The following is a 25,677-nucleotide window of genomic DNA, read 5'->3' on the forward strand; positions in this document are numbered from 1 at the left end:
CATTTATTGATGTATTCCATTGCTAGGTAGGCTACTGTTTCATGACCTCTGAGTCTGAAGGACATTAAACCATCATGGACCTTTCCCTCTAGTTGTCCTAACTATTTAAGTGAGGGTGGTCCTTTAAATTGAATCAATTAAGAGACTTTATACCCTATATAAAGAATGGTATCATTTCTCTTTGATTCATCTATACTTCAGTCATTCACTATCCCTGAGGAAGCCCTGTCGGGTGAAACGCTTAATTTATTTATCTATACACCATTTCTATCCATTAACAGCTACATGCTGAATTCTGCTGTTCTACTCTGCCAGTGTGCTACATATATCATTTCATAGCTCCCGCGGCCGAAACGCCAACACTGAAACGTCAGATCGAGAACAAGTGATAGACGAATACAAGCTGAGAAGCTGGTACATCGGCAATACCATTTGCGCATGTGCACATTGCTGAAGAGGACGGAGCTATTTTCAACACAAGTCCCCCTGATCCAATGAGGGGAGGTAAGAAATTGAATCGTCATCACCTCTTCTTAAACGTAAGTCCACCCTGCACTACTCTCTGTGGGTTACTTGGATATCATCTATTGTCCGCGACTACGAGAATTCACTTGCATTCTAAAAAAAACTCTCAGTATTCACTAGACTGTGGATAGGCTTTCAGCCACTAACAAATTGCCTGGACATTTTTTTGGTACATATATATATTCTGAAACGTAAGTCCATTTTTCACTGCTCTCTGTGAGTTACCTGAATATCATCCAGCCCCGCGGCTGCGAGGATTTACCCGTATTTATAAGTACCTACATTACGCTCAGCATTCACTAAACTTTATCTAGGCTTGCAGCCATTTATGAGTTGCTTGGACATTATTTGGGTACACGCACCTGTGTCTACTGTTATAGATTGTGTTCTTTCTTTTTTGTGGCATATAATTAATGCCTTAGCTATACAAGCTTTTTTTTATTGTTTGATTGTGTGCCTTACTTAGTTGCTGATTGTATCAGTTTATTTGCACTATAGGAATACAAGGCTATTTATCTTTATTTCATTCACATGGGGTTTATATAAATTCCAGTGGATGCTATTATATGATTGTCTGTATGATTGTCTATCTAGGTCCGGACCTAATTTATTTATTTATTTTTAAGGCACCATTGATTGTTGGGAGTTTTTTAATAAATTATTTACACTTTCTGTCTATCACATATTATATCTTTCTATTCTATTTGCGCCTGGGAATTTTAGTTTATCTATTCTTTATTTATTGGAGTAAGGGGTCTCGCCTCCATACACAGTCCCTATTTGGCTGCACTTACATTTATATATCTTTAGGAAAGCACAGTATTTTATTTATTGATTCTGTTGCCTTTTAGATAGGTTCAAATCTCGCACAAGGTCACTGAGATCTTCTCGGGTAAGTAAATGTGGTTCAGAAGAAAAACAGAAAGCTTCAAGGGCTGGATTAAGTCTTACATGATCATCACTATGCTCTACAGACTCTATTTTTTGTGCATCATCACCAAGTATATTTTCTGGAGGCTTGGCACATGCCAATTCTTAACTATGAGACATAGGCCTTAAGGCAGATGGTAAGTTAGGGTCACAGTGTGCTTTGACTTAGAACTGATGACTGAAATTTTTTCTAAGACAAGAGTAATCTGTACAGTGATCTTTTGGTTGCAGACAAATCATTGGAACAGCAAAATGCATGTGCCAAGAAATCTTTGACGAACCTGTGAGGAGTCTGACACAAGTTATACATAAAAAATGAGGGGCCCAATTCTCATCTTGGTATTCAACTTTGCATCCAAAGTAAAGCTCATAACACTTCTTAATGAGTGAAGTAAAACAATGTTTTTGAAATTTAAATGTTACCTCACTACAAATGTAGCAAAGAGAGTTCAGATGGTTAACACAATTTCTAGGCATTGTGCCACTTTGTATGCTAAATAAAATAAAATACATACTGAACACTCTCTCTCTCTCTCTCTCTCTCTCTCTCTGTGTATATATATATATATTTGTATATCAACCTATGAGAGTGAAACACACAACATTAAAATGTTTACAGAACAAACTCTGACAACCAACTCCCTAGGAATGGTGACTTAAGGGTTCATGTTGCCCATAGAAAACAATCAGCATCTACCTTTCATTTTATAATGCACTTGATAAATGTTTCCTCAAAGTTGATTGGTTCCTGTGGGCAACTTTTCCACTTGTCCACTGTTCCACTCTTTTCACTGCTTGATACATGAACCCCTTAGTAAGAAAGGTTTACTTGCTTAGCCATCAATCCTATGACTCATCATGTCCAAAGTGCCTCATCCAGCAGAATGTCCCTCAACTATATATTATTATGTACCCTTCTTAACTTGCACTAATCTTCCCAAAACAGTATTTTTAAAGAAAACAATGGAATTTTATCGAAGGAAAAAACCTCCCTAAACACTGTAGAAATATCATAGTGTATATTCTTAAAGAGGGCGTAACTTTAAAACTATGAGTGATAGAAATATTCTAAGATAATGTTTGAAATCAGCATAGAAAATACATATATAATACCACCTGAGGTGCCCTGTGACAAAATCTTTGTTTTCCAGTGTAATTATATATCTCCAATCCCAAACACAGGCTGCACCATATACTTGATAAGATCAAACAATATGATTTTCGATGGGGATTCTCCATTAACATGGGTAAATCAGTTGCAATGGCACTAAATAATACCACACAACCAAATTGGAGTAAAACAATATATACCTTACTAAGAAATATGCCTTCCCAAAAACATATACAATCTATACAGTACTATATAAAACATTAAATTAAATCAGCTATGACTAAATTAAATTCTTGGCAACATTTCAACTCTGCTTTTTGGAGAGAAAAAAAATCGAATTGAAATAATAAAATTCCCCAAACTGCTTAACCATGTGCAAGTACTCCCTATATTTCTCCAAGAAGGATGAAGCAATCTTTAACACTACCTTCAGAAAATTAATTTGGCACAATAAAAAGCAAAATTCACAATGATAGTCCTAGAGAAAACCAAATTAGGAGGTGCTATCAGGATCCCCAATATTTCACTATGCAACCAAGCAGCTTTATGTAGATATCTCAGTGACTGGATAAATCATCAGGACAACTATACTAATATCACTTTAGAACAACAATTAACACCAGACACCAATCTGGTATACCTTCTACATCAATGTAAACCAGATATCCCTCCAGAAGAATTAGACAGTACTCTGTTAAATTATAATTGGTCTGCCTGGTAGAAGATACAGGCAAAATGGAAAACTAGGAATCTATTTATTGTCAGGCAGCGATAGGACTAGTTTCAGTTTACATGTACCGCCGGTATCACTCTTAAATAGGCACTCAACAAAACTGTTCTCTATAAAGTAGTGCAGAAATTCTGTAGACTTAACCCTGAGAAAATCTATCTAGTAAAGCCAAATTTATTTTCTATAAAATTCTTTGTAGCCCAAATAAACCAATTGGAATGACTTAATGGCTATCACATTTCCTCCAAACTACAAATTAATACAGTAAAGAAAGCACTTATATTTTCCTACTGCATATTAGGTGCAAGTATTTACAAGAATATGTTCTTTAAAATATCCCATAGGGAATACATATCACTGTCAAGGTCCCGTAGTATAGGTATGAGTACTACTGCACAATGCCCCCAATGTAGTAACTTTGAAGAATCTTTATACCACTGTTTATGGGAATATCCATATATTAAAAAAAATCTAGATTCGAATCCAAGAATATTCAGCAAAAGAATTGGTAAACTTTATTCAACTAACCCAAAAAGTGGGCTATCCTAGTAATCTTAGACACATCCTTTAAATTTACTAGTGGAAGCAGGGAACTTGAGCAGCTACTAAAAAATGTATCTTGCAAGCATGGTGTCACGGTGCTCGTTGCTCCCAGGAGAGAGCCACTTTAGCTAATACAGAGAAACTAGCATATCCTTTACCTACCCAGTCCTCCCCCTCTAAATAATTTAACGAATACCCAAATGTTATAAGTTTCTTGAAATTAGACTCATTAAACAACAGTTCGAGAAAGCCTTATGTTAAACTAAATCACAAATGTAACGTTAAAAATGTAACTTACCCACATCCTGATACCCTCTAACTTCTATACCTCATATTTGAGTTTAAAATTATTTTTTTTTTACAAAAAAGGTTAAGATTGAAGTCACAAGGAAACACAGGGGAATAAAAGGGCAGCCAAACATGCCCTGAATCCTGTAGAAACACTTTAACATCTAAAAGTAGCACCAGTGGATGCTAAAAGAACACAGAGCAAAAACTTGTACTTTAAGCAGCTAAAAAGTCATCACCTTTCCTAGATCTCCTTGGACGAAATGGAGCAGTTGGGATACAAGAAAAACCTCCATCTGGAATCCACGATCGTTCACCAGTCAAAACAGGATCTCTAAACCATGTGATAGACTCTAAAGTAGGAAGGCTACAAGTGCCAGAAAATAAGAGGCAATAAAGGAGGAGCTTGTGATTTAAACAAGATGCCTGCACCTTAATAGCAAGACTCTAAAGGGATAATGACTAGGGCAGTGATGGCGAACCTTTTGAGCTTGATGTGTCAAAATTTGGAAAAACCTAGCTTAACTCGGGTTCCGTGTCACATCTAGAAATATCCATAATTTTGTGATATTTGCAGCCCTAGTAAAAAAAAAAAGTTATATTTTTGATATATTTATTTATTAAAAAAGCAAAAACATAATGCTTTACATTACTGACTTTTTTGTTGCTGAATAGCATTTGCTAAATCTTCACTTGAAGGTTGGTATTTCGTGTACTTCAAGCCCGAGCAAACGCTACTAACTTCATCTGTCAGTCGGTTTCTTTGTTTCGTTTTAATATTATTTAACGACGAGAATAAGGTCTCATAAAAGTACGTAGAGGGAAAAATTGTGAATAAAGCAATCGCTAGATTTTTCAGTGTGCAAAAAGTGTCCGGTAATCGGTTCCAAGCACTCCAAATTTCCTGTTTGTAGTGGCACTCTTTTTCATTCTCCAAACGATTTCTTTCCAGATTCTCAAGTTTGGGCCTCAAATCGACAAACACTTGAACGCAGATGCTGTCTTGAAATTCAGCAAGTTGCATCTCCAAATCATCAATTTGCATCCAATGGAAACAATTGAATTCCAAAGTTCTGTAGACTACTACATCCAGATATAGCAAACGGGTCACAATAATTGAGATGGAATCTGACTGAGTATTTGAGACTTATATGTATCACCTCTTGAAACAAAACATATAGTACAATACAATAGACATAAATTAGTTCTCTACCACAAATAATTATATCAATATACGAAAATAGGACATACATATAGAAAACTGGCGTCAATCTATGTGGTGATCAATACACAAAATGTGAATGTCCCAAAGGGGTATATAGGATACACAGATAGTGACGAACAGATTAGTATTCAACTGGTGTATAAGAGATTGTTGAAAGTTAATAACAATCTCAAGTAGGGGAATTGAATGCGTCACCAGTGTTGACTTGGTCTTGAAGTCAATTGTAGTGAGATGTCGCAATGAAGGTACAATAGATTCCTGAGAATTCTACAATAAATTCTTGTAATTGGTTAATCCATGATTCATGCAGGTAAAGTGTCCAAAAAACTATATGTGTGGTAATAGCAACAGGAGAAAAACTCCTTAACCGCGGTGTCTCTAGTCGTGGTCTGTGAGTGATTACAGAAGATGTATCGCTCATTGTGCATTTCTGTATTCCATCTGAGAGTTTTTCCACCAACTTCAAATCACTTCACTACCCAGGTGTTGGCAAAATACTTATCTAGGAGCAGACCCTGGTATGGAAACATGTCTTATGTCATTCTCATTTTCAAGGGGCTATTGATTGTCCATGTATCAGGAAGAGAATTTATAGTACTCCGAGCCGAGAAACAGAAGGCAGCATTTCCCACAATTCCAGGACATCATAGGAAAAAGAAATAAAGGGCACCTCCACATAGTGGTGTGTGAAAATGCTAATACAGATCTCTCCACTCTCCTCATACAAACTTAGGAGCTAATACATTTAATGAAAAGGAATGCAGAGACTGGTTCTGTCTATTTGAATCCTGGATGTTCCAGGTCTATAGTACAGCCCTAATAAGGCAGTCAAAAATGTTGTCTCTAAAAAATTTTTTAGAGACAAAAGTTTGTCGTACTCCAATTGAGCAGCCAAGTAGTCTGCATCATCTTCCTCTTTCCTGTCTTCTCCTTTCCCCTCACCCGTAGATTGGTCTACCACTGACTCATCCAAAAGGTGCAACTAAATACCTTACCAGGGGGACAGAGATAGCTTGCACTTTGTAAAATGTGAAGCCAAGAAGTCCTCTACGTTACCAGTAAGGCCTGGATCAACTAAATTGGACTGAATTAACGCCCTTGCTGTGTGCCATGATTGCAGCAGAAGATGGTTCATACAATGAACAAGAAACTGATCCCACAGGCTCTGGCATCGACTGGATGGCCTCCCACCAGGTGGTGCTGTCTGAGACTGCAGTGCAGTTAGAAAATAGATGACTTGACAACCCTTAAACAAACGATACTATGTATCGACAAGGGGAGCATAGGAGCCCTAATCTTAGGCACCAACTCCCTGAAGTCATATATACTGCACACAGAAAAGGAGGGGAGGGGCAATGAAGACACACACTGTCTAATCGACCCTGCCTTGCTCTCACAGGCAATAATACAGGTGACACTTTTAGCTATGCTTATAAAATCACATGAAAAAGGGACAGTAGAACAAAAATGTACACTTGTTTCAGTTAGATATTGTAACGGAAAAGCAGAAATCTCTCATCATCATCTATTTATTTATATAGCGCTACTAATTCCGCAGCACTGTACAGAGAATTCATTCACATCAGTCCCTGCCCTATTGGAGCTTACAATCTAAATCCCCTAACACACACACACACACACACACAGACCAAGAGAGACTAAGGGCAATTTAATAGCAACCAATTAATCTAACAGTATGTTTTTGGAGTGTGGGAGGAAACCGGAGCACCCGGAGGAAACCCACGCAAACACAGGGAGAACATACTAACTCCACACAGATAAGGCCATGGTTGGTAATCAAACTCATGACCCCAGTGCTGTGAGGCAGAAGTGCTAACCGGTAAGCCAACGTGCTGCCCACGGTCTGTGTCATGTCATGGCATGTAGTTGCATAGTAGTGATGAAACGCGGCAGAAAATGTTTTACGTGACACTTGTGTGGCTACATTATATCTTTTTGGAAGAGGAATACATTTATGAACCACCATTTGTCATCTGCTGGCCGTTTGTCAAGTTGCCGCAATTGCAGGGCCAGTATACTGGTGAAGATTCCTGAACGCAACACTATAGCTTTAGCAATCTCATTCTCCACAAGCTTTAATCCAGATTGGAGTCAGGAACCCCGTTTAATCTGAAATGTTGTAGGAGGTTGTTTCTGTATACAGCCCCCACGACCGCGGAGGTTGTTCACGGGACAGCATTGCTTCACCGGCATACCACTTTTTCTCCAAGTCTACATCAAAGATTTTTTGTCCAAGTATCTGGTAAGGAGACAAGTGACTATATATGCTTTAATACCGATACTCCACATATTTATAACTGTTGGGTCTGCCACAGAAGTGCTAACCACTGAGCCACAGTGCTGTCCAGGCATACGGTCCTTTCGCGCCCCGTTCCCTCCTTGAAATCATAGGCTGTCGTACGAATCCTTTGTGCTTGAAGATAAATTGAACGTTGCAGCATTCTGTGGTGTATGGTCCAGTTCTGGGCATGCACAGAGTAATTGTGCGGATTATAATCACAAAATCGCTATTTACGCTACTTAATGAATCAGGCCCTCCGTGTCCCCAACTGCTGAAGAATAAATACAGCTGCTTATTTTACTGTCATAAGCTATGCAAAAAGAGACAAAAATATCTGCAAAATATGTTTTTCCATATTTCTTCCCATGGTTATTTTTATACTAAAAAAAATAATTGTATCCTCCTAATTATAACAAATATAAACTTTTAATCGAGGTCTAAGAGAATTACAGGGGCAGAAAGAGGTGTTTCCTTTTTTTTCCCATTTTTCCCTTAAATCTGGTAAGAACTTTAGAAATCAGGAACTCCAGTAAGTCTCCATTATTTTTGTCAAACAGAAATAAGACAATGAGGCACAGTGGTGAAAATCTCTCTTTACAAGAAACAAGCAGCAGATATCCTGATTTAGATCATTAAAGTCCAACCTCAGAGCTGAATACAATCTCCTTCTTAAAGCAAATAGAGTTGTGCTTAGGACAGATGGCAGGTTGTCTGATTCAATCACAAAAGAACAATGTGCGATACCAGAAAACAGGAATAATAAAATGTTCTTTATTCGGAAAACTCAGTATAATAAACTTTCTGTTTATATTTCAAATGGGCTTCATCGTCAATCTACATTGTCAGTTGTAATGTACCATTAGATGAAAAGGGCTTCCTAAATTTCAGGTGAGCCTAAACCACTTGAACTTAAAAGATACTGACAGAAGTACAGAAACTTGAGTGGAGAAATTATTTATTATGCCTTTGTTATTTTTATTTCTAATATATGCAATGCAAACTTTAACTACAGTAACAGTTACTATTATGCCCATGCCAGAATGGATCTATTGGTAACGCTTTGCACTGGAAAAATGTTAACCTGGCACCACCAGATGTAACATTTGTGTATATATGCATCTGCAAAGCACTGAAGACTAGAAGCTGATAACAGATTTGTTTGATTTTTATTTTATTATTGACTCAAAATCATGATTAATAGAAATTTAATTAGATATCAGATTTAATACAAATTGTTAAGTTAAGCTAACATATCAACACATAGGAAGCCTCTGCACTACATGTCATGAATGCTGGGACCTGTGAACTTGAGCACTGAATTCTGGGGACTGTAGTGTCACCAAGCACTTTACTAAGCAATGTTTCTTAGCTTTGGCTGATTCGTAGAAATTTAGTATTTTATGCAGATACTTTTTACATGGTGAGCCCACATGGCATAACTGAGTAATTAAAACCTTACTTTGGGGAATAGGTTTACATGCCACAACATAGATAACTATTAATGCGGTTTACCATAACTCCCTCTTCTCAGGCTTTCTGACATATTTCTGGACATACAGGATAGAGCTCACATACGTACCAGTTTCCCCATGACAGTGCTGGATTTTGTCACTCAAAATCTGTAAAGTTAATATTAGTATTTGCATTTCTGCACATTTCCTATACCCTTTGTACTGTATTTGGCACTTAATGTATAGTAAGGGGTGGTTGATAAGGTCTTCAATCTGGTGTACCATATTTTGTTTAAGAATTAGTCCAGAGAAAAATAAATATGGTAAAGTGCTTAGGGAAGATTGCATTAAGTGCATTCATGAGTAATATTCATCCAAATATGTTGAAGGAGTTTGCTATAAAGTTTGCTCTTATTATTATATTATGAGTTGGGGAAGCACAATGCAGTGATACACTTTTATTGTGTGTGCGCTCATGTCCTTTAACAAAATGAAAGAAAAAGCTTTGATAGATGTTCTTTCTTTTAAATCAACGTAAAATGACTGCAAATAAAAGCATAAATAAATATAGAACAGAGAATTATGGCAGGTGAAACTAAGCATTATTTACAGATAGTAACACATTAATAAATTATACTTTCCCAATGTCCACGAGACTCCAGAATTCCAGGTAAGTCACCCAGACTCCCGCGAGAGAGGCCATTCTTCTGCATCCTGCCCACTTTACTAGGAAGTGGGCAGGATGTGAGAGATGGAAGACTCCATGATGCGATTCATCATCATTTGCGCCATTTTGGCCCCATCCCCCGAGACAAAATTATGCATAAAGAAAGAGTAAAAAGTTGGTAAGTATGTAATGGGTATGTGTCTTTAGGTCAGCAATCTTTCAATTAAAATATTAGGTAACACTGCATTTAAATGGCAGGTGTCTATAATAATTGTACCATTTCACTAGCATTTGATTTGCACAATAATTTTAATTCACACCACTCTCAAGACCAGCCACAAAAAAACACATTCCACCTTACCATCAAAAACAGCATGGCTGTACTGGGTAGTGGATGTAATAGATTTACACGTCATGTCAAATTTGTTGCCATAATTGCCCATGCTTATCTCAAACTGGATAGGATCCTTCACCTCTGGCAGCATGGTGGCAGAGTAAAAGATGGCTGCAAGGGCAAACTTTTTGCGGTGCATGGGCCACTGGAGAGAAAACACAAGATGAGAAAAGCAGAGGAAAACAGAGAAAGGCACACACATTAACACAAAGGGCCAATTCAATTTGGCCGTGTTATTCTAGTAATAACGGCCTACGCATTATTACCGTTAGTACAGAATTTTTAATGCTGATTTTTGCTCGCACCTCTCAACGCCGCGAGTAAAAATCCAAATTAAAATTACCGTAGTAAAGGTAATAGTACTAGTGCCGCATTAATCCTAGACTAAAGTGACTGAATTGAATCGGCCTCATAGTCTGTATTGCATATATAGTTTTCTACACTGCAAAGGGCAGAATAGAGACACAGAATAATGAACAAGTATTAATTTGATTGCCTTCATAGACAACGCTCTATACTTTTAGATCGAAAAAATGTACAACAGAGCCAAACGGAGGGAATGTTTGGAAGGAAAATGGAAAAAATTTTGCCCATAAGAATGAACATTTGGCAGGTATGGGCCTCATTTGCTTTTAAGTGGATCAGTTTACTCTAAGCAGCATTATGTTTAATGTCTGGCCATCCAACATGATTGGACGCTGCAACAAAAGCTGGTCATGTCTCTAATGTCTCACTATCGCGAAAGTGAATGGGCGGACAGAGGATATGTTATATCTAGTTTTAACTCTTTCAGTAAAAATTTCACACTGTGCCATGCCAAGGTCATATATACTAGTGACAAATATATCTGTAAAAGTGTGGAAAATTAAAAAAGCAAGTTATAAAAGGAGACTATAAAGAAAAGGCGAAAAATACATTTAAAAAAAAAAAAAAAAGTGATGAATTCTTAAGGATGGTTTCACAAAATGCAAGATATAAGACTATATGATATGCTATTAGATATTTATACCTCAACCCTGCAGATGTCTGACTGAGGGATCTGCTCCACGTGTAATATCGGTTTATCCTCCACAACAGTCTGTACTTGAAGCAGCAGTCTGCCACAATATGCCACACCTTCCCCCTGGTACACACACAAAAGAATTCCCACTGAATTGAACAGATTCCAATGACAATAAGAAAAGTCAGTCTTTCCCAGACTGCAATGGTCTAGTTAACATAACTGGAAACCACATAACAATGAGTAATATAGGTATGAAAGAATGAAAACTGTATATATATTTTTTGATTAAAGGAATGGTGGACCAAAGATGCAGTCTGCCCTAATTATTTACAATTATGGTTTGTTTTTGACTTAGTTAAAAATTTAAAACAACAAACCAATGTGTATACATTCTGCATTGTCACTAAGGATGTATGATCCTTATGCTGCTCCTTGGTTATACTTAGCTGTCCGTGCATTCAACTGAGTAAATGCAATGGAGCTTCAACAGGGAGAGGAAAAATAACATGTCCTCATCCAAACAGGTAAACGTACTTTGATAATGAGTAATTTCACAACTGTTGGAGCAAAAATGTGTTATTTATTTTGCTGTCTTATCAATAAATATAAAGTATAAAAACTATTTAATAGAAGTAAATAGGGGTACCTGTCATACAAATAATTCAGCTAAATAGTAACCCTGAAAGGAGTCATTAAAAGCTAAGGGGCATGTTTACTAAACTGCCGGTTTGAAAAAGTGGAGATGTTGCCTACAGCAACCAATCAGATTCTAGTTATCATGTATTTAGTGCATTCTACAAACTGAAAGCTAGATTCTGATTGGTTGCTATAGGCAACATCTCCACTTTTTTAAGCCTGCAGTTTAGTAAATATCATCATCATTTATTTATATAGCGCCACTAATTCCGCAGCGCTGTACAGAGAACTCATTCACATCATATACCCCTAAATGTTTCACATTTCTCAATGCATTTTAATGCTTTAATGACCTGTTTAGTAAACTGAAACATAACACATATGGGAACAAGTTTCTATATTGGTGCCCAGAGTAAGATCCAGGTATGGTGAAAGAGATATTACCTTTTCTTGTAGGTGGGCTATTACTGTGTAAGAACATTTTTGTAAAGATTTGAAGAGCAATTGAAAGACTCAAGGAGAGGCCTCTTATAAGTCAGTAGACGTCATGAAAATGTGAATAACTAACCTGAGAGACTCCATTCTGATGTGATGACAGAGTATATCTGAAAGGACTCAGGTTGTGGAGCACCTACCTCTCTGGCAGGACAAAAAAAAGCTAAAGGCTAATTTCTATAGTAGGGGTGCCTAGAGCAAGAAGGAGGAGTTTGGTTAAAGCTTTAGGATTAAATTGCCCTACCTCCCACTGGTGAAGAAAGAGACGTCCCGGTCATCTGCACTAACTGACATAGAGCCACTCCAAGATAACAAGATTTTGCAATTGCTTATAATTGACCTTCATTTTCTGCTGGAACCATGTAGATCAGGATAGTTTGATCTTTCTCACCTTTTCTTTGTTGACGCTTTGGTGATTACTGCGTCTACCAAGAAACTCAGGAGGACTTCCGTAAAGTGTGACAAAACTTGTCCCAAAGGTCGGAGGAAAGCCTCTATTTTCTCCTGCTAAGAGGATAAAAGGAGCAAATAAAGGAATAAAGAAAAACAGGAATAAACTATGTTTATTAATATATATGTATATTCATTAGGGATGTGCACCGGCGACTTTTGAGGTCTCGTGATTTGTGTTTTGGATCTGGATTTTCATTATTTTTAGGGTTCGGATTTGTCTCGCAAAACACTTGACGAAAGGTCTCGGTTCGGATTTAAGGTTTTGGATTTTTTTTGGAAAAAACAGAAAAAGTTTAAAAATCAAGTTTTTGGGCTTATTTTCACTCCTATGCTATTAGTAACCTCAATAACATTCAATAACAAGCATTTCCACTAATTTACAGTGTATTCTGAACACCTCACAATATAGTTATTAGTCCAAAACGTTGCAACGAGGTATCTTTCTGGACTGCGTAGAGGAGTGGGTCACCACAATATATATAATAAGAAAACCATCAACTTGTATGATTCGCACCAATAAATGTACCTGGACTGCGTAGAGGAGTGGGTCACCACAATATATATTAAAAACCCTGAACTTGTATGATTCGCACCAATAAATGTACCTGGACTGCGTAGAGGAGTGGGTCACCACAATATATATTAAAAACCCTGAACTTGTATGATTCGCACCAATAAATGTACCTGGACTGCGTAGAGGAGTGGGTCACCACAATATATATTAAAAACCCTGAACTTGTATGATTCGCACCAATAAATGTATCTGGACTGCGTAGAGGAGTGGGTCACCACAATATATATTAAAAACCCTGAACTTGTATGATTCGCACCAATAAATGTACCTGGACTGCGTAGAGGAGTGGGTCACCACAATATATATTAAAAACCCTGAACTTTTATGATTCGCACCAATAAATGTATCTCGACTGCGTAGAGGAGTGGGTCACCACAATATATATAATAAGAAAACCATCAACTTGTATGATTCGCACCAATAAATGTACTTGGACTGCGTAGAGGAGTGGGTCACCACAATATATATAATAAGAAAACCATCAACTTGTATGATTCGCACCAATAAATGTACCTGGACTGCGTAGAGAAGTGGGTCACCACAATATATATTAAAAACCCTGAACTTGTATGATTCGCACCAATAAATGTACCTGGACTGCGTAGAGGAGTGGGTCACCACAATATATATTAAAAACCCTGAACTTTTATGATTCGCACCAATAAATGTATCTGGACTGCGTAGAGGAGTGGGTCACCACAATATATATAATAAGAAAACCATCAACTTGTATGATTCGCACCAATAAATGTACCTTTTTACTTTTTTTTTATTTTTTAAAAACTTGGGAATAATGGGGAAATAACTATGGCCTTAGAAGCAGAGAGCACAGGACACAGCACCACTGGACTGAACAGGACACGGCACAGGACCCAGCAGCACTACGGAACTCAGCAGGACAGAGCACAGGACACAGCACCACTGGACTGATACTGCAGAATGTGTGAACTTTGTAATATTGCAGTACCAATGGACTTATACTGCTGGATTGGTTTTGCAAATTTGGTTATAATTATATATTTTTTTTTTAATTTTTAATTTTTTATTTTTTTTTACTTTTTTTTTATTTTTTAAAAACTTGGGAATAATGGGGAAATAACTATGCCCTTAGAAGCACAGAGCACAGGACACAGCACCACTGGACTGAACAGGACACGGCACAGGACCCAGCAGCACTACGGAACTCAGCAGGACAGAGCACAGGACACAGCACCACTGGACTTTTACTGCTGAATGTGTGAACTTGGTAATATTGCAGTACCAATGGGCTTATACTGCAGGATTGGTTGTGCAAATTTTGTGGTAATTAAAAAAAATTAAATTAGTTTTTGGTATTTTTTTAAATAACTTTTTTTTATTTTTTTAAACACAGGGGAATATTGGGGAAATAACTATGCCCTTAGAAGCACAGAGCACAGGACACAGCACCACTGGACTGAACAGGACACAGCACAGGACCCAGCAGCACCACTGACCTCAGAAGGACAGAGCACAGCACACAGCACCACTGGACTGATACTGCAGAACACAGCACAGCACAGAACTAAACAGCACAGCACGAGATCTACCAGGACAGAGGACCACCTAACACACCCTCCCTCTACCCTGATCAATGCCCGAGTGAAGATGGCGGCGACTAGCGGGGAATTTATAGGATCCGAGTATCCCGAGATCCGACAACGGGATTATGAGTCAGAGCCTCAGTTTCAGATTTGAATTTGGCGCCAATACCCGGATCTGTCTCGGATCCGACTCGGATCGGCAACGTTCGGGTGGGCTCGGATTTCAGAAATCCGAGTGCGCTCATCTCTAATATTCATATATAGCCATAAACTATGTTTCAGTTATTCAGCACAAACACCACTAAAGTTAAAGGCAAATTCTTGCCCATTCAGTCATTTTATCAAGCTGGATGACTAGAGAATAACATTCTCTGTTGCCCAATGATCACAAGCAGAGGAAAACATGATCACAAGATTTGAGGATTACAATTCATCCAATTGGATTTTGGTTATACTAAATGCACATTTTAGCTAAAATACAATTTGGTGCTAATTCAATTTAAAACATCCAAAGTAGGCAGCAAATTACAATATGAATGACATTATGGAAAATAAAAAGAAAGGAAGAAAAATGACTAACAAGGTCAAATACTTGTTATTATTATTATTATTCTTTTTTAAAAAAAATATTTTTATTGCAGGTTTTAGCAAGACAAATAGGTGGAGAAGGGATACAAAATGGAAGAAGAGAGTAGGGTATGGGAGCATGATAAAGATTTGTGTACAGTGATCATCGTTCATAACAGAATAGTTCTTGATACAAGCAATACTATAGATCATGCTATCATTAACTATAACATAATAAGCATTCAAGTGGGTATTTGGAAGGCATTGGAGGAGAAGGTATAGGGTTAAGCTGGATGGACTGAGTAGGTGAATCCAGAGGTATGTTAGTAAGGGGGCAGGGGGATTGAGAAACAGGAGTATGGAATGTATGCAAGTGTAGTGAACAATAAACAGAGAACTAAGTGACTGGCGAAGGGCTATCAACATAATAAGATGTCCAAGCGTTCCAGATGTTGGAGGGAGAAATATTTTATACATGAACTGTGCAATACTTTTATTTATTTTCTATACAAGCTTCATAAAATATTCTCCCTTTTCCTTTAATGGGTTGAATATATTGCTTGATAAACGATAGTGAAGTATTCTACCATGGTGATTTGGCCACTAATACTATGTTTCATCCAGACAAACAAGAGCTCAATGCACAGTCTTATAAAATCCTTTGGGTACCACTGGTCAAATTGCAAGTTACACTGATCTAAGTGAAAAGAATCACAACCTCTGCAAGACACAATCCAAAATATGACACATTTCTGCACATATTAATGCACAAGTGCTAATTATTTGCTGAACATTGGCAAAAATAGTAACTGTTACATGTGCTAAAGTAAGACAAAATGATGGGAGAATTAGCATGTCACATATAAAAACATTATAAAGGTTTGGAAGAGATACAAAAGGAATATGACTGTTTCACTCCTGACATTTCTACTACAGGAAACTCAGGTAGAATTTACTAACATAAAAAAGGTAGGTGAACAGTTTTATTTTGAGGACCGGTCATTTTCCATGGGGATAAAAGCAGTGGTTCAATGAGAGAGGTGAGCTGTGTGGGTATCTGATTAGAGTGTAGTGCGGTATTTAAAAGATGCCTAATTTGGAATAATTTCTAAAAGTTTTTTTCTGGCAGGAAGTAGGATAAGCATAGGTTAGCAAACAAATCTAGTGTAGAGATTAAAATCATTTGAGATGGCAGCCAAGGACAAATAAGACCGATGTGCAAGTGCAAATAAAACAAAAAAAGTTGTCCGGCGCTCAGAAACAAACAATATATAAAAATCACTGTGTTAGCATATACATAAAGGAGAATTTTGTGCACAATATAGCTATATTGGGGTTAAGCTCACTTGCTATATATTGCTTGTTTCTGAGCGCCGGACAACTTTTTTATTTTATTTGCACTTGCACATTGGTCTTATTTGTCCTTGACTTCCGTCTCAAATGATTTTATTCACTTGTACATATTTCATTCATTTAAAGAAGCGCACCTTTTTCTCTTTCACTATTTTCTAGGTTATTTTTTGGGAGTTGACCACTCCCTCCGGGTGCTGCAGGCATTATCAGATGGAGTGTCGGGGAAAGGTTTTAAATGGAACAACCTGAATATAAATTTGTATCACTAGCTTAGGGACTTCACCTACAGGAGATGCCTTGATGCTGGCAGGTGAGTTTAACCCCAATATAGCTATATTGTGCACAAAATTCTCCTTTATGTATATGCTGACACAGTGATTTGTATATATTGTTTGTTTCTGAGCGCCGGACAACTTTTTTTCTTTTAAATCTAGTGCAGAGCCTGTGTAGTGCTAGAGTGATTGTGCAGGGAGAAATAAGAACAAAAACATCCCAATACGGTTAACGTGTAGCTAAAACTGGGGCAGAGGGTTTGAAATGCTGGTTCCATAGTCCTAGGGAGTAAAGAAGAGAGGGTATAAGAACCGCACTAGGTGTTTGAATACCTAAATAAAATAATACCCCTAAATAAATTCCTGTATATAATTAGGGTTCTCAGGCTACATCAATGATGCCTGAGAAGTGCACACTATCACCCAAATACAATACAATGAACTGCCTTGTACCATATCCGCACATATATAGGTTTGTATTTGTATTTATGGGCAATTTCTTTGATCAAGGAAGAGATTGAGCTGGTAGCAATTTTTTCTCTAATTCTCTCCCAATAGTACTCAGGTGGAGGAGCGAGATTTCTCTACCACTCCCTTTCATGTCTACCCAGGAGCCCCAGGACAGAATCAAGCATGATTCTGTGCTATAAAAAAAAAATACATGAACAAATAAAACAATGAGTAGGGACACAAGGAGTTTACAAGCAGAAGAAGTCAGTTTTTTTACAGTGCCACAAATATGTACACAGAGCATGCTGGTGCTTGTAGAACTAGGGACCTGCAGAATCCCATGAAATTTTATTTACTTAATTAAAGACCCCTCCCAGACCATCGTTAACCAATTAATTAATCACATAAAGCAATTGTGGAAATGATCGTCTTACGTCCTGCCTTAAATCCTTAAGGAATAAAAATAAAAAAACTATATAGGTACAAATACTGTTCTTTGCAGAGCCACAGACACGAACTAACCAATACAGTGGCATCTCTCTGACAGGTCAAAGAGTGAGAAAGCCTCTCTGATTGGTGAGTAACGGTTAGACCCCACTTGGTGTCTGACCACAATTAACTACATTGATACAATGTACGTCAATGATACATTTTGCTGGGGTCAGTAGTGTCACATAGAAATATGTTGATTTCTAACAAAATGTAATTACACTTAATACACATGTCATATTAAATTACACAGTGAATCTGATGTACTGACGAAGCTAACTAGAGTGAGACTATAATGTAATGTCCTGTGGTGAATAAATCCTACATGTCTGCACTGACACAAAGGAACAACAGAAACAAACTTCAATAGTCAGTAAGAAAATAAGTAGATAGAAAGCAATAAAGGTGACTCACTTTTCCTCTCATGCCCTGTGGATGAAATCTGGGAGATCTTCAGGGAAGTGCTGCCGAGAGCTTCTGGTCGACCTAATGAGTCCCTAAAGAGGAAAAAAAGTGGTACATAATATTACCCTTCACTACCCTAATAACTAAATGGTATATGAGTAGAAAAGCCAGACCTTACATTTAATATGCAATAAAGGATGTATTTTCAAATATACACACTAAAGGACTTAATGGCTACCAGGAAACTCCTGTCACATACATGGTAAAGATAAAGGGCCTCATTTAGAATTAGGCGTAGATCCAGCTAGTAGGTGAAATTGTGCACCTTGTAAAATCCACGCAACAGTGGATTGGAGGGGGACAAATATACAACGTGCAGACAGATTTACAATTGGAAGGGGAGTGTCGAAGTCAGCAAATTGGATAAAGTCATTTCAATTAATATCGAGCAAACTTGGTTGTCTTTGTCTGAAAAGATGCGTAGAGCACGCTACGGCGTTGGAAAAGCGTATGCAGCTGCAACACGTGGCAATAACAGCGTTTACACATTTACATATATTCGCACAAATACGCACATCTGTAAATAGTACACATTAATTGTAGTTGCAACACATAGATATTTATATCGAAATATAGTTGTATTCATGTTTAATATTATAAGATATGCATGTTAGTAAAACATATGGTTCAGGTTAAAGGAAATGTTTCATGTCTGGTATCATTTTAATCCCCTATTCATCAGCAGTTGTCCGGTTCCTTCGCCGAAGAGATCGCACATTGCAAACTCTAGTTATTGATGTTAGGGAATAAACCTTTAAAGTGCTACTGACTATAAAATGCTAAAAGACTAGTTAAGACTGGATTCTTGGCGGGAAAGACATAGCACATCCCCTGGAGAGATCACCCCCACATTTGGATATTTTGGTTTAAACTAGCCTATGATCTGCAACACCCTGGACCCTCCTGAAACCTGGACCAATAGAAGCAAGCCATGTCATCTGCATTGTTTCACTGTATTTCTGACTGCATATAAGCAAGAGCTCTTCATCTAGTGGGCAGTCATCTTTGACCACAGACTTCAGACCTGAATGACTGTTCACTGAATCCAGAGCGCCTGCGATAAGTAACGGTTGTACTTATTATTATTTCGCTTGAAATATTCTGCTACTTTTTGAGAATAAATATTTGTGCCTTGGAAACACAAATTGAGATTTGACAATCATTATTGGATAGCGACAAAACGTGCATAACAGGAACATGCCGTAGTTCAACTCTAAAACACAGTCTAAAAATAAATTGTGCAAAGTATTTGTGTTCTTTATGCAAAAGTATGCAGTATTCCTCCTGCATGAAAAAAATGCATTTGCACCCCTTATTTATTATTATTTATATAGCACCACAATATTACGCAGTACTAAACAGAGACTATGTAAGCATTCACATCTGTCTCTGCCCTAATGAAGCTTGCAGTCTACATTCTCTACAACACACTACGGTCAATTTTTGTCAGCACTCAATAAACCTATCAGTGTGTTAAACTGCAGTAGTTGGAGGAGACATGCACAAGCACAGTAAGGAACATACAAACGCCACATAGATAGAACCCTTGTTCGAATCAAACCCATGGCCCCAGTGCTGTGAGCCAGCAACGCTAACCATTGAGCAAATTTGCAGCCTTTAGCTGGATTTGCTCATAACTCTAAATGAAGCACAAATTATGGCCTTCTTACATCTAAACAATGCATGACGTTTACCCACCAGTCATATACGGTCAGCCTGATTTGTTCACAAAACGTAGGAAACTGCAACACAAAACAGGAACAGATGTTGGCTCTAGCCCTTTAGTGTTGAGGTGAGTAATGCCAAGATATAGAAATTACCTGTACAGGAAAAACTAGCATCTGATCCCACACAGGATGGTCATTTTTGTGGACCACATTAGTTTTCAGCTGAAAGTAAAATAAAAGTAAATAGTAAATTGCACAAAAATGTTGTGGTAATTTGTCTGTGTCCTGTTTGTAAAATGATGTGTGCGCCAGGAAAGAAATCACAGCTTCCATGTTACAGCCTCCAGTGTATTCTGCTGTTTCATAACTCAGTTGTAGTATCTTTGTTTTCCTGATTTTGAAGCACTGCGTTAATCCCTCTCAATACTGTGTCACCCAGTCCATCAGTCCATTTTTCACAGGTTCAGAATAACTATGCTCTTACCGTCTTGCCACCAAAAGTAACCTTTACAAACGGATTCACTGTGATATTTGAAGGAGAGTGCAGATGAAAATGCTTGCTGGAGCTGGTCAGCAGAGAACGACTCCCTAAACAGAGAATGAGAAAGGTGAGGTAATGTCTAACAATTAAAGAGGCGCTACAAAATGTACAAAGGGAAGGCGAGAAAAAGGGAAAAGCAAAAAAAAAGGAAGTGTTAGAAAATGGGGAAGACTGCAGTACATATGTACCGTTGCTACAGTATGTTTGTAGAATATCTTGTTAAACTACTAAGTTCCACCAGCCTTCAGGTATATTTTACTTATTATGGGGAGAAGCTCAATAATATATTTTGCCAGTTTCATACCAGGCAACAGAAACATGTATATATTATTGAACACTTACCCTAGTATTACTGCAATAAAAATCATACAGATGAATACTCAACATGCAGGCTACATATCCATAAGGGGCAAGGGAGTATATCATTCTAGACTGAAAAGACACTACTTTGAAATGTTTAAGTGAGACAAATAAACATGGCTCTTTGTTTCAAGTTCCAGAGAAGGGGAACACATACAATTGTACAAGTGCCTTTTTAAAAGTTGATATCCTTGAAGAGTAATTTTAAAGTGCATTTAGAGTTGCTTTAGTGTCCACTGTGTTTCTTCCTTTATCTGTGTACCTATATGTACCTATTATTGATATCCAGCAGGGAAACATGGAGACAAAAGTTTTCTAATCCGCAAAACGGTTGTCGAAAGGATGTGAGCCTAGAACCATGCATTCTGCATACTGCAGTCACTGTTGAATGTCTTATAAAAGGTAAGTATTGGTAAGAGAAAGTGGACATAAGACACTAGAGTATGGATAATACGATAGAAAACCCTTTAAAATAATATTACTAGTTAACTATTAAACAAATGGTCAGGACTTAAACACTTATACAGAATGTCCAAAGGCTCTCAACCATAAGCGGGGTAAACCACTTGTAATTGGCTAGGTCAATTCAGTCACTGTCATTTAACAGTAGGGCTCCTATTAAGTGAGAAATGTGATTTTGCTAAGCTGACGCCATTTTGTTCTCTTATAGCTTAAAGACAGATTAGATACAGCTAGTTTGTAGAAGTTATTCATTGTTTGCAGGAGACTGTGCTCATGACCTTGAATATGGCAGCACAGGAGATAAGCCCACCTGGAGAGTATTCCTGTGTGAAAATGAGAGAATGTAGCAACATCTGTGTAAAGGGAGCATGAGTGGTTAAAACCTTTTGGGGCGTAGTTTTCTGTAATACGTGATTTTTGCTACATAGATATGGACTTGTAACTAATAAAGCAGAGCTTATTGTACACGCAAACCATGCAGTGTAACTGACACTTACAGGTGAACAATCTGATTTAGATTCGACAGCATTGGAGGTCCACACCGAGACTGCTGACCTGAGCCAAGGACAGAAAAAACTGGAGGTCGCCCTGGACACAGGATTCTGACTATAACCCGGGTGAGTAGAGTTTTCTACTCGTCAGGCTCCTTTGTTTAGAGCTTCCTCATGTCCGGCTAAGGTATCAGGCACACAGATCTGTAAGTTTTAGATTTATACAGGAATTACTAACTCAATTTGTTTACTGTAATTGTATTGGTAATTAGATTTCTGAAAGATTAGTGAATTTTGTGTGCATGTGTGATACACCATCCCCAGAACTTTGTCAAGAAGTTCAGAAAGAGTTTTCAGACCTTCGTCTCAGATAATGTCAGGCTATTCTGCAAAAGGGGCATCCAGTGCACGGAGCCCAAAGAACCGGACATCCAGTGTCTGGAGTCCAAAGAACCAGACATCCACCCCAAGGTGTCCAAAGAACGGGACGTCCACTATTGGCACAACCCACAGAAACTAGAACAGAGTCTCTAATCTATTGGGACTCAAAAGTACTGTCAATATTGTTACGAGCCGCGGCTGCTCTGCCCACCGCCGCGACGCACTTCCTGGGTCTGCTCGGCGCCCCAGCCGTCGTCTTGACGACCGGGACGTCATTTCCTCCTGGTCCCGGCCGTTGCCTAGGCAATGGTCGGGACGCTCTTTGCCTTCAGCGCCGCGTCCCAGCATCTAGGGCAGCCGGGCGCGTGCGCACATCTTTCATTATTGGGGCAGCTGAGTTTAATATACCTGCTGTGCAGGTCTAAGTCTGATTGGGTGCCATCTCTTTATAAGGCAGGAAGGGACAAGCCCTCCCTGCCGGTTATAGTTCCTGTTACAGTGCTGTAGACCTGCTCCCTGTCTCTGTTCGTTATCCTGAATCCTGTTACCGTTGCCGACCCTTGCCTGAATATTTGACTACGTTTGCCTGCTTGTGCCCCTTGATTTATTGCCTGTACCTTGACGCTGCAGATTTGCCTGTGACCCCTGACCTCGGTTCTGTTTACTGGATATTCTGTTTGCTGCCGGCCTCGACCCTTGCCTGGACTTCACTCTGCTATTTACTCCTTTACGCTATCGCTGGGTTCTCCTCAGTCAGTGCACAACTCACGACCCTCAGCTGTCTGCGGCCAAGTCTGTCCGCACCACTAGGGGCTTCTGAGTAGACTCCGGGTTTTGTGCTGCTGACTGCTGGGGTCCTAACAAATATATGGGAATATAGTCAGTAAGCAGATAGATGACAGCAACACACCCCCCCCCCCCCCCCCATAGAAATGATGCACAGGTTTCTAGGATGTGTGGGGAGTAGAAGGTCTGTAAGTAATTTGTCAAGAAAGCGGGGATAGCCAAAGAAGGAATTGATCTGTGTTAATGGAGAAACAAGGGTGTTGCAAGTGGTAATGTGACAAGAGCAAAGGGGTATTGAGCCCAAACCTCAAGAGATAGTTTGAGGTGGCAAAAGTTAAGAGATCTGGAAAGTCGCAATATATGTGGATAGGCTAAATGTATCACAAGCTAAATGATATAATGACTAAAATAATTAATCAAGTAGATTGTGTACTAAAAATGTATGTTTGATGCTGCGCAGCTGAAAGAGTGAAATGTGCCCCTCCCTTATTCTGTGTAAAAGATTTCAGTGTGTTGAGATAAGAAGATTTGTTATCTGGCAATGTATGTAACATTGATAAAAGGTTCTTCAAGAACACTTCAATATTTCAAGAGAAAAAATGTCCGGAGGGCTGAGTGATAATAATGTTGAAGCTAATTTGTATTTAGTCTAATGCTGGGACTTGTAGTTCCACAGCAGTTGGCTGGAAGATAACACTTAATTTTTCTTTCTCTGTATGAGTTTTATCTCCATCATACTGCGTGTGAGGGAGATCCATGTTTGTCTGTCTTTACTGTTTTACAAGAGACATGTTTCAAGGTTGAAAAAGTTGTACATTTGTAAATAATGTAGATCGTGTCAGAAGAAACTGGCTGAGGTCCAACAAGCCATTTCTGTATTTGAACAAAGTAATTTTGTTTCTGAAGTTGAGAAAAATAGCTTTCTCTTTAACGAAGTTGAGAATTGTGGGAGTGAGCTTTTACATGCAGATATTAAAAGCGGTTTTATTCTGTTTTAAAATGGTGCTGATGAATGTTCTCAGAAATCAGGAGAGTTTGTTATGCCCATAAAGAAAATGATGTCTGTGAGGGAGACTTGCTTAAATTAATATATTTGTACTTTCAACATGAAAATCACAGGATCTGGAAATATGTGTGAATATTTGGTAACTGGAGATTTTGTTGAGAAAATGTTGAGTGATTTACAGACACAATGTGAGGTGTCTAACGAGAGTACTCTGATTTATGAGAGAAGTAGTGTTGCTTTCAAATGGCCGAAAGCCTGGCACCAAGATTTCAGATTGAATGTAAACCCGGAAAACATATTAGTGTAATTCAAGGGGGCTGTACTAGGTGATTATGAGAAAGGAGTGGCTTTGAACGCCCAGGTCTCGTCACTTTGACATTCCCTGTTTGTGATATTAGGGACTGCCCCTTTGAGGAAATCATGGCATTGAATGCATAGCGTTACAGTTAAGCTTTTAGCAGCTGTTCACTGCACAAAAATGATACACCCCTACCAAATGCAGACATCTTACGCTACCACCTAGATGGTGTTTCTTATAGAGGGTGTGCTGTAACCACACACACAGAAAGAGTAATTCAACAGACTACCGAGTCACATCTCAGCGCAAGAAGCTGAATTAAAGGCCCTGACACTTTCATGCATATGCAAAAGGACAAAGAGTAAACATTTACATTGATTCAAGTTATGTGTTTGGAAGTGCGCATGATTATGGCCCTATATGGAAAAGTAGGGACTTCAGCAAGCAAACCAGTCAACATGCTGAACATATCAGGGCACTGTTCACCGCATTCCAGCTGCCCTCCAAACTCAGTGATGAAGATGAAGGCATACAAAGAGACACTACCCCCGAAGCTAAGGGAAATAGACTGGTAGACCAGGCCGCAGAAGAAGCTGCCATAGCCCCAGTACCCCAAGGGGAGACTATTTACATGGTGACCACCTGACCCCAAGTTTGACCGTACCACACTCAAAATTATGCAGAGACAAGCAACAGTGAATGAGGTAAAAGACTTCGGCAAAACATAGAGCACTATAAGTGCAAGGAGAGTGGTGTAAAGGTCAGCGTTTGTGTCTGCCAAAAGCACTTTATCCCATTATGGCCAATATAGCACACGGGAAAGTGCATCTGGGGAAAGATGCTAAGGTTGTACTCACTAACTGGTTATGGATAGCACCAGGGTTTGCCCAAGCAGCACAGAGGATGCCTAATCTGTGCACAGAATAACCCGGGTAAGTCTGTCCCATGGAAAAGCACACGCCAGACATAGTATCCCTATAAGAGGATACAGAAAGACTTTATACAACTTCCCAAATGCTCGGGCTTTGAGAATGTGCTAGTCTGTGTCGACCTTTTTAGTCACTGGCTGGAGGCATGGCTGAATAGGAAAGCAAATGCTAAAGCAGTAGCCAAGAAAATTACGAGTGAGGTAATCAGCAGATATGGGATACCAGAGGTCCTTGATAGTGACAGAGGGACACACTTTACGGAGCAAGCATT

The 25,677-nt window shown here is 38.6% G+C and overlaps 1 protein-coding gene across 5 annotated transcripts in view; it reads right to left on the reverse strand.

Annotated features, from left to right (window-relative positions):
* The window catches only part of FER1L5 (fer-1 like family member 5), a 676,118-nt gene that overhangs the window by 549,522 nt on the left and 100,919 nt on the right, over positions 1-25,677 (reverse strand). For 4 of the 5 annotated variants that reach the window (XM_075207349.1, XM_075207348.1, XM_075207346.1 and 1 more), the window contains exons 15-21: positions 20,637-20,740; positions 20,306-20,374; positions 20,184-20,227; positions 18,435-18,517; positions 12,692-12,807; positions 11,176-11,289; positions 10,134-10,311 (exon numbers count right to left, since the gene is read on the reverse strand). In XM_075207349.1, the coding sequence (XP_075063450.1) occupies positions 10,134-10,311; positions 11,176-11,289; positions 12,692-12,807; positions 18,435-18,517; positions 20,184-20,227; positions 20,306-20,374; positions 20,637-20,740 (708 nt within the window). The remainder of the gene's footprint in view (positions 1-10,133; positions 10,312-11,175; positions 11,290-12,691; positions 12,808-18,434; positions 18,518-20,183; positions 20,228-20,305; positions 20,375-20,636; positions 20,741-25,677) is intronic. The other variant, XM_075207347.1, reaches the window with a different exon arrangement.

Source organism: Mixophyes fleayi, chromosome 4 (assembly GCF_038048845.1).
Source record: "Mixophyes fleayi isolate aMixFle1 chromosome 4, aMixFle1.hap1, whole genome shotgun sequence".
Taxonomy (NCBI): Eukaryota; Metazoa; Chordata; class Amphibia; order Anura; family Limnodynastidae; genus Mixophyes; species Mixophyes fleayi.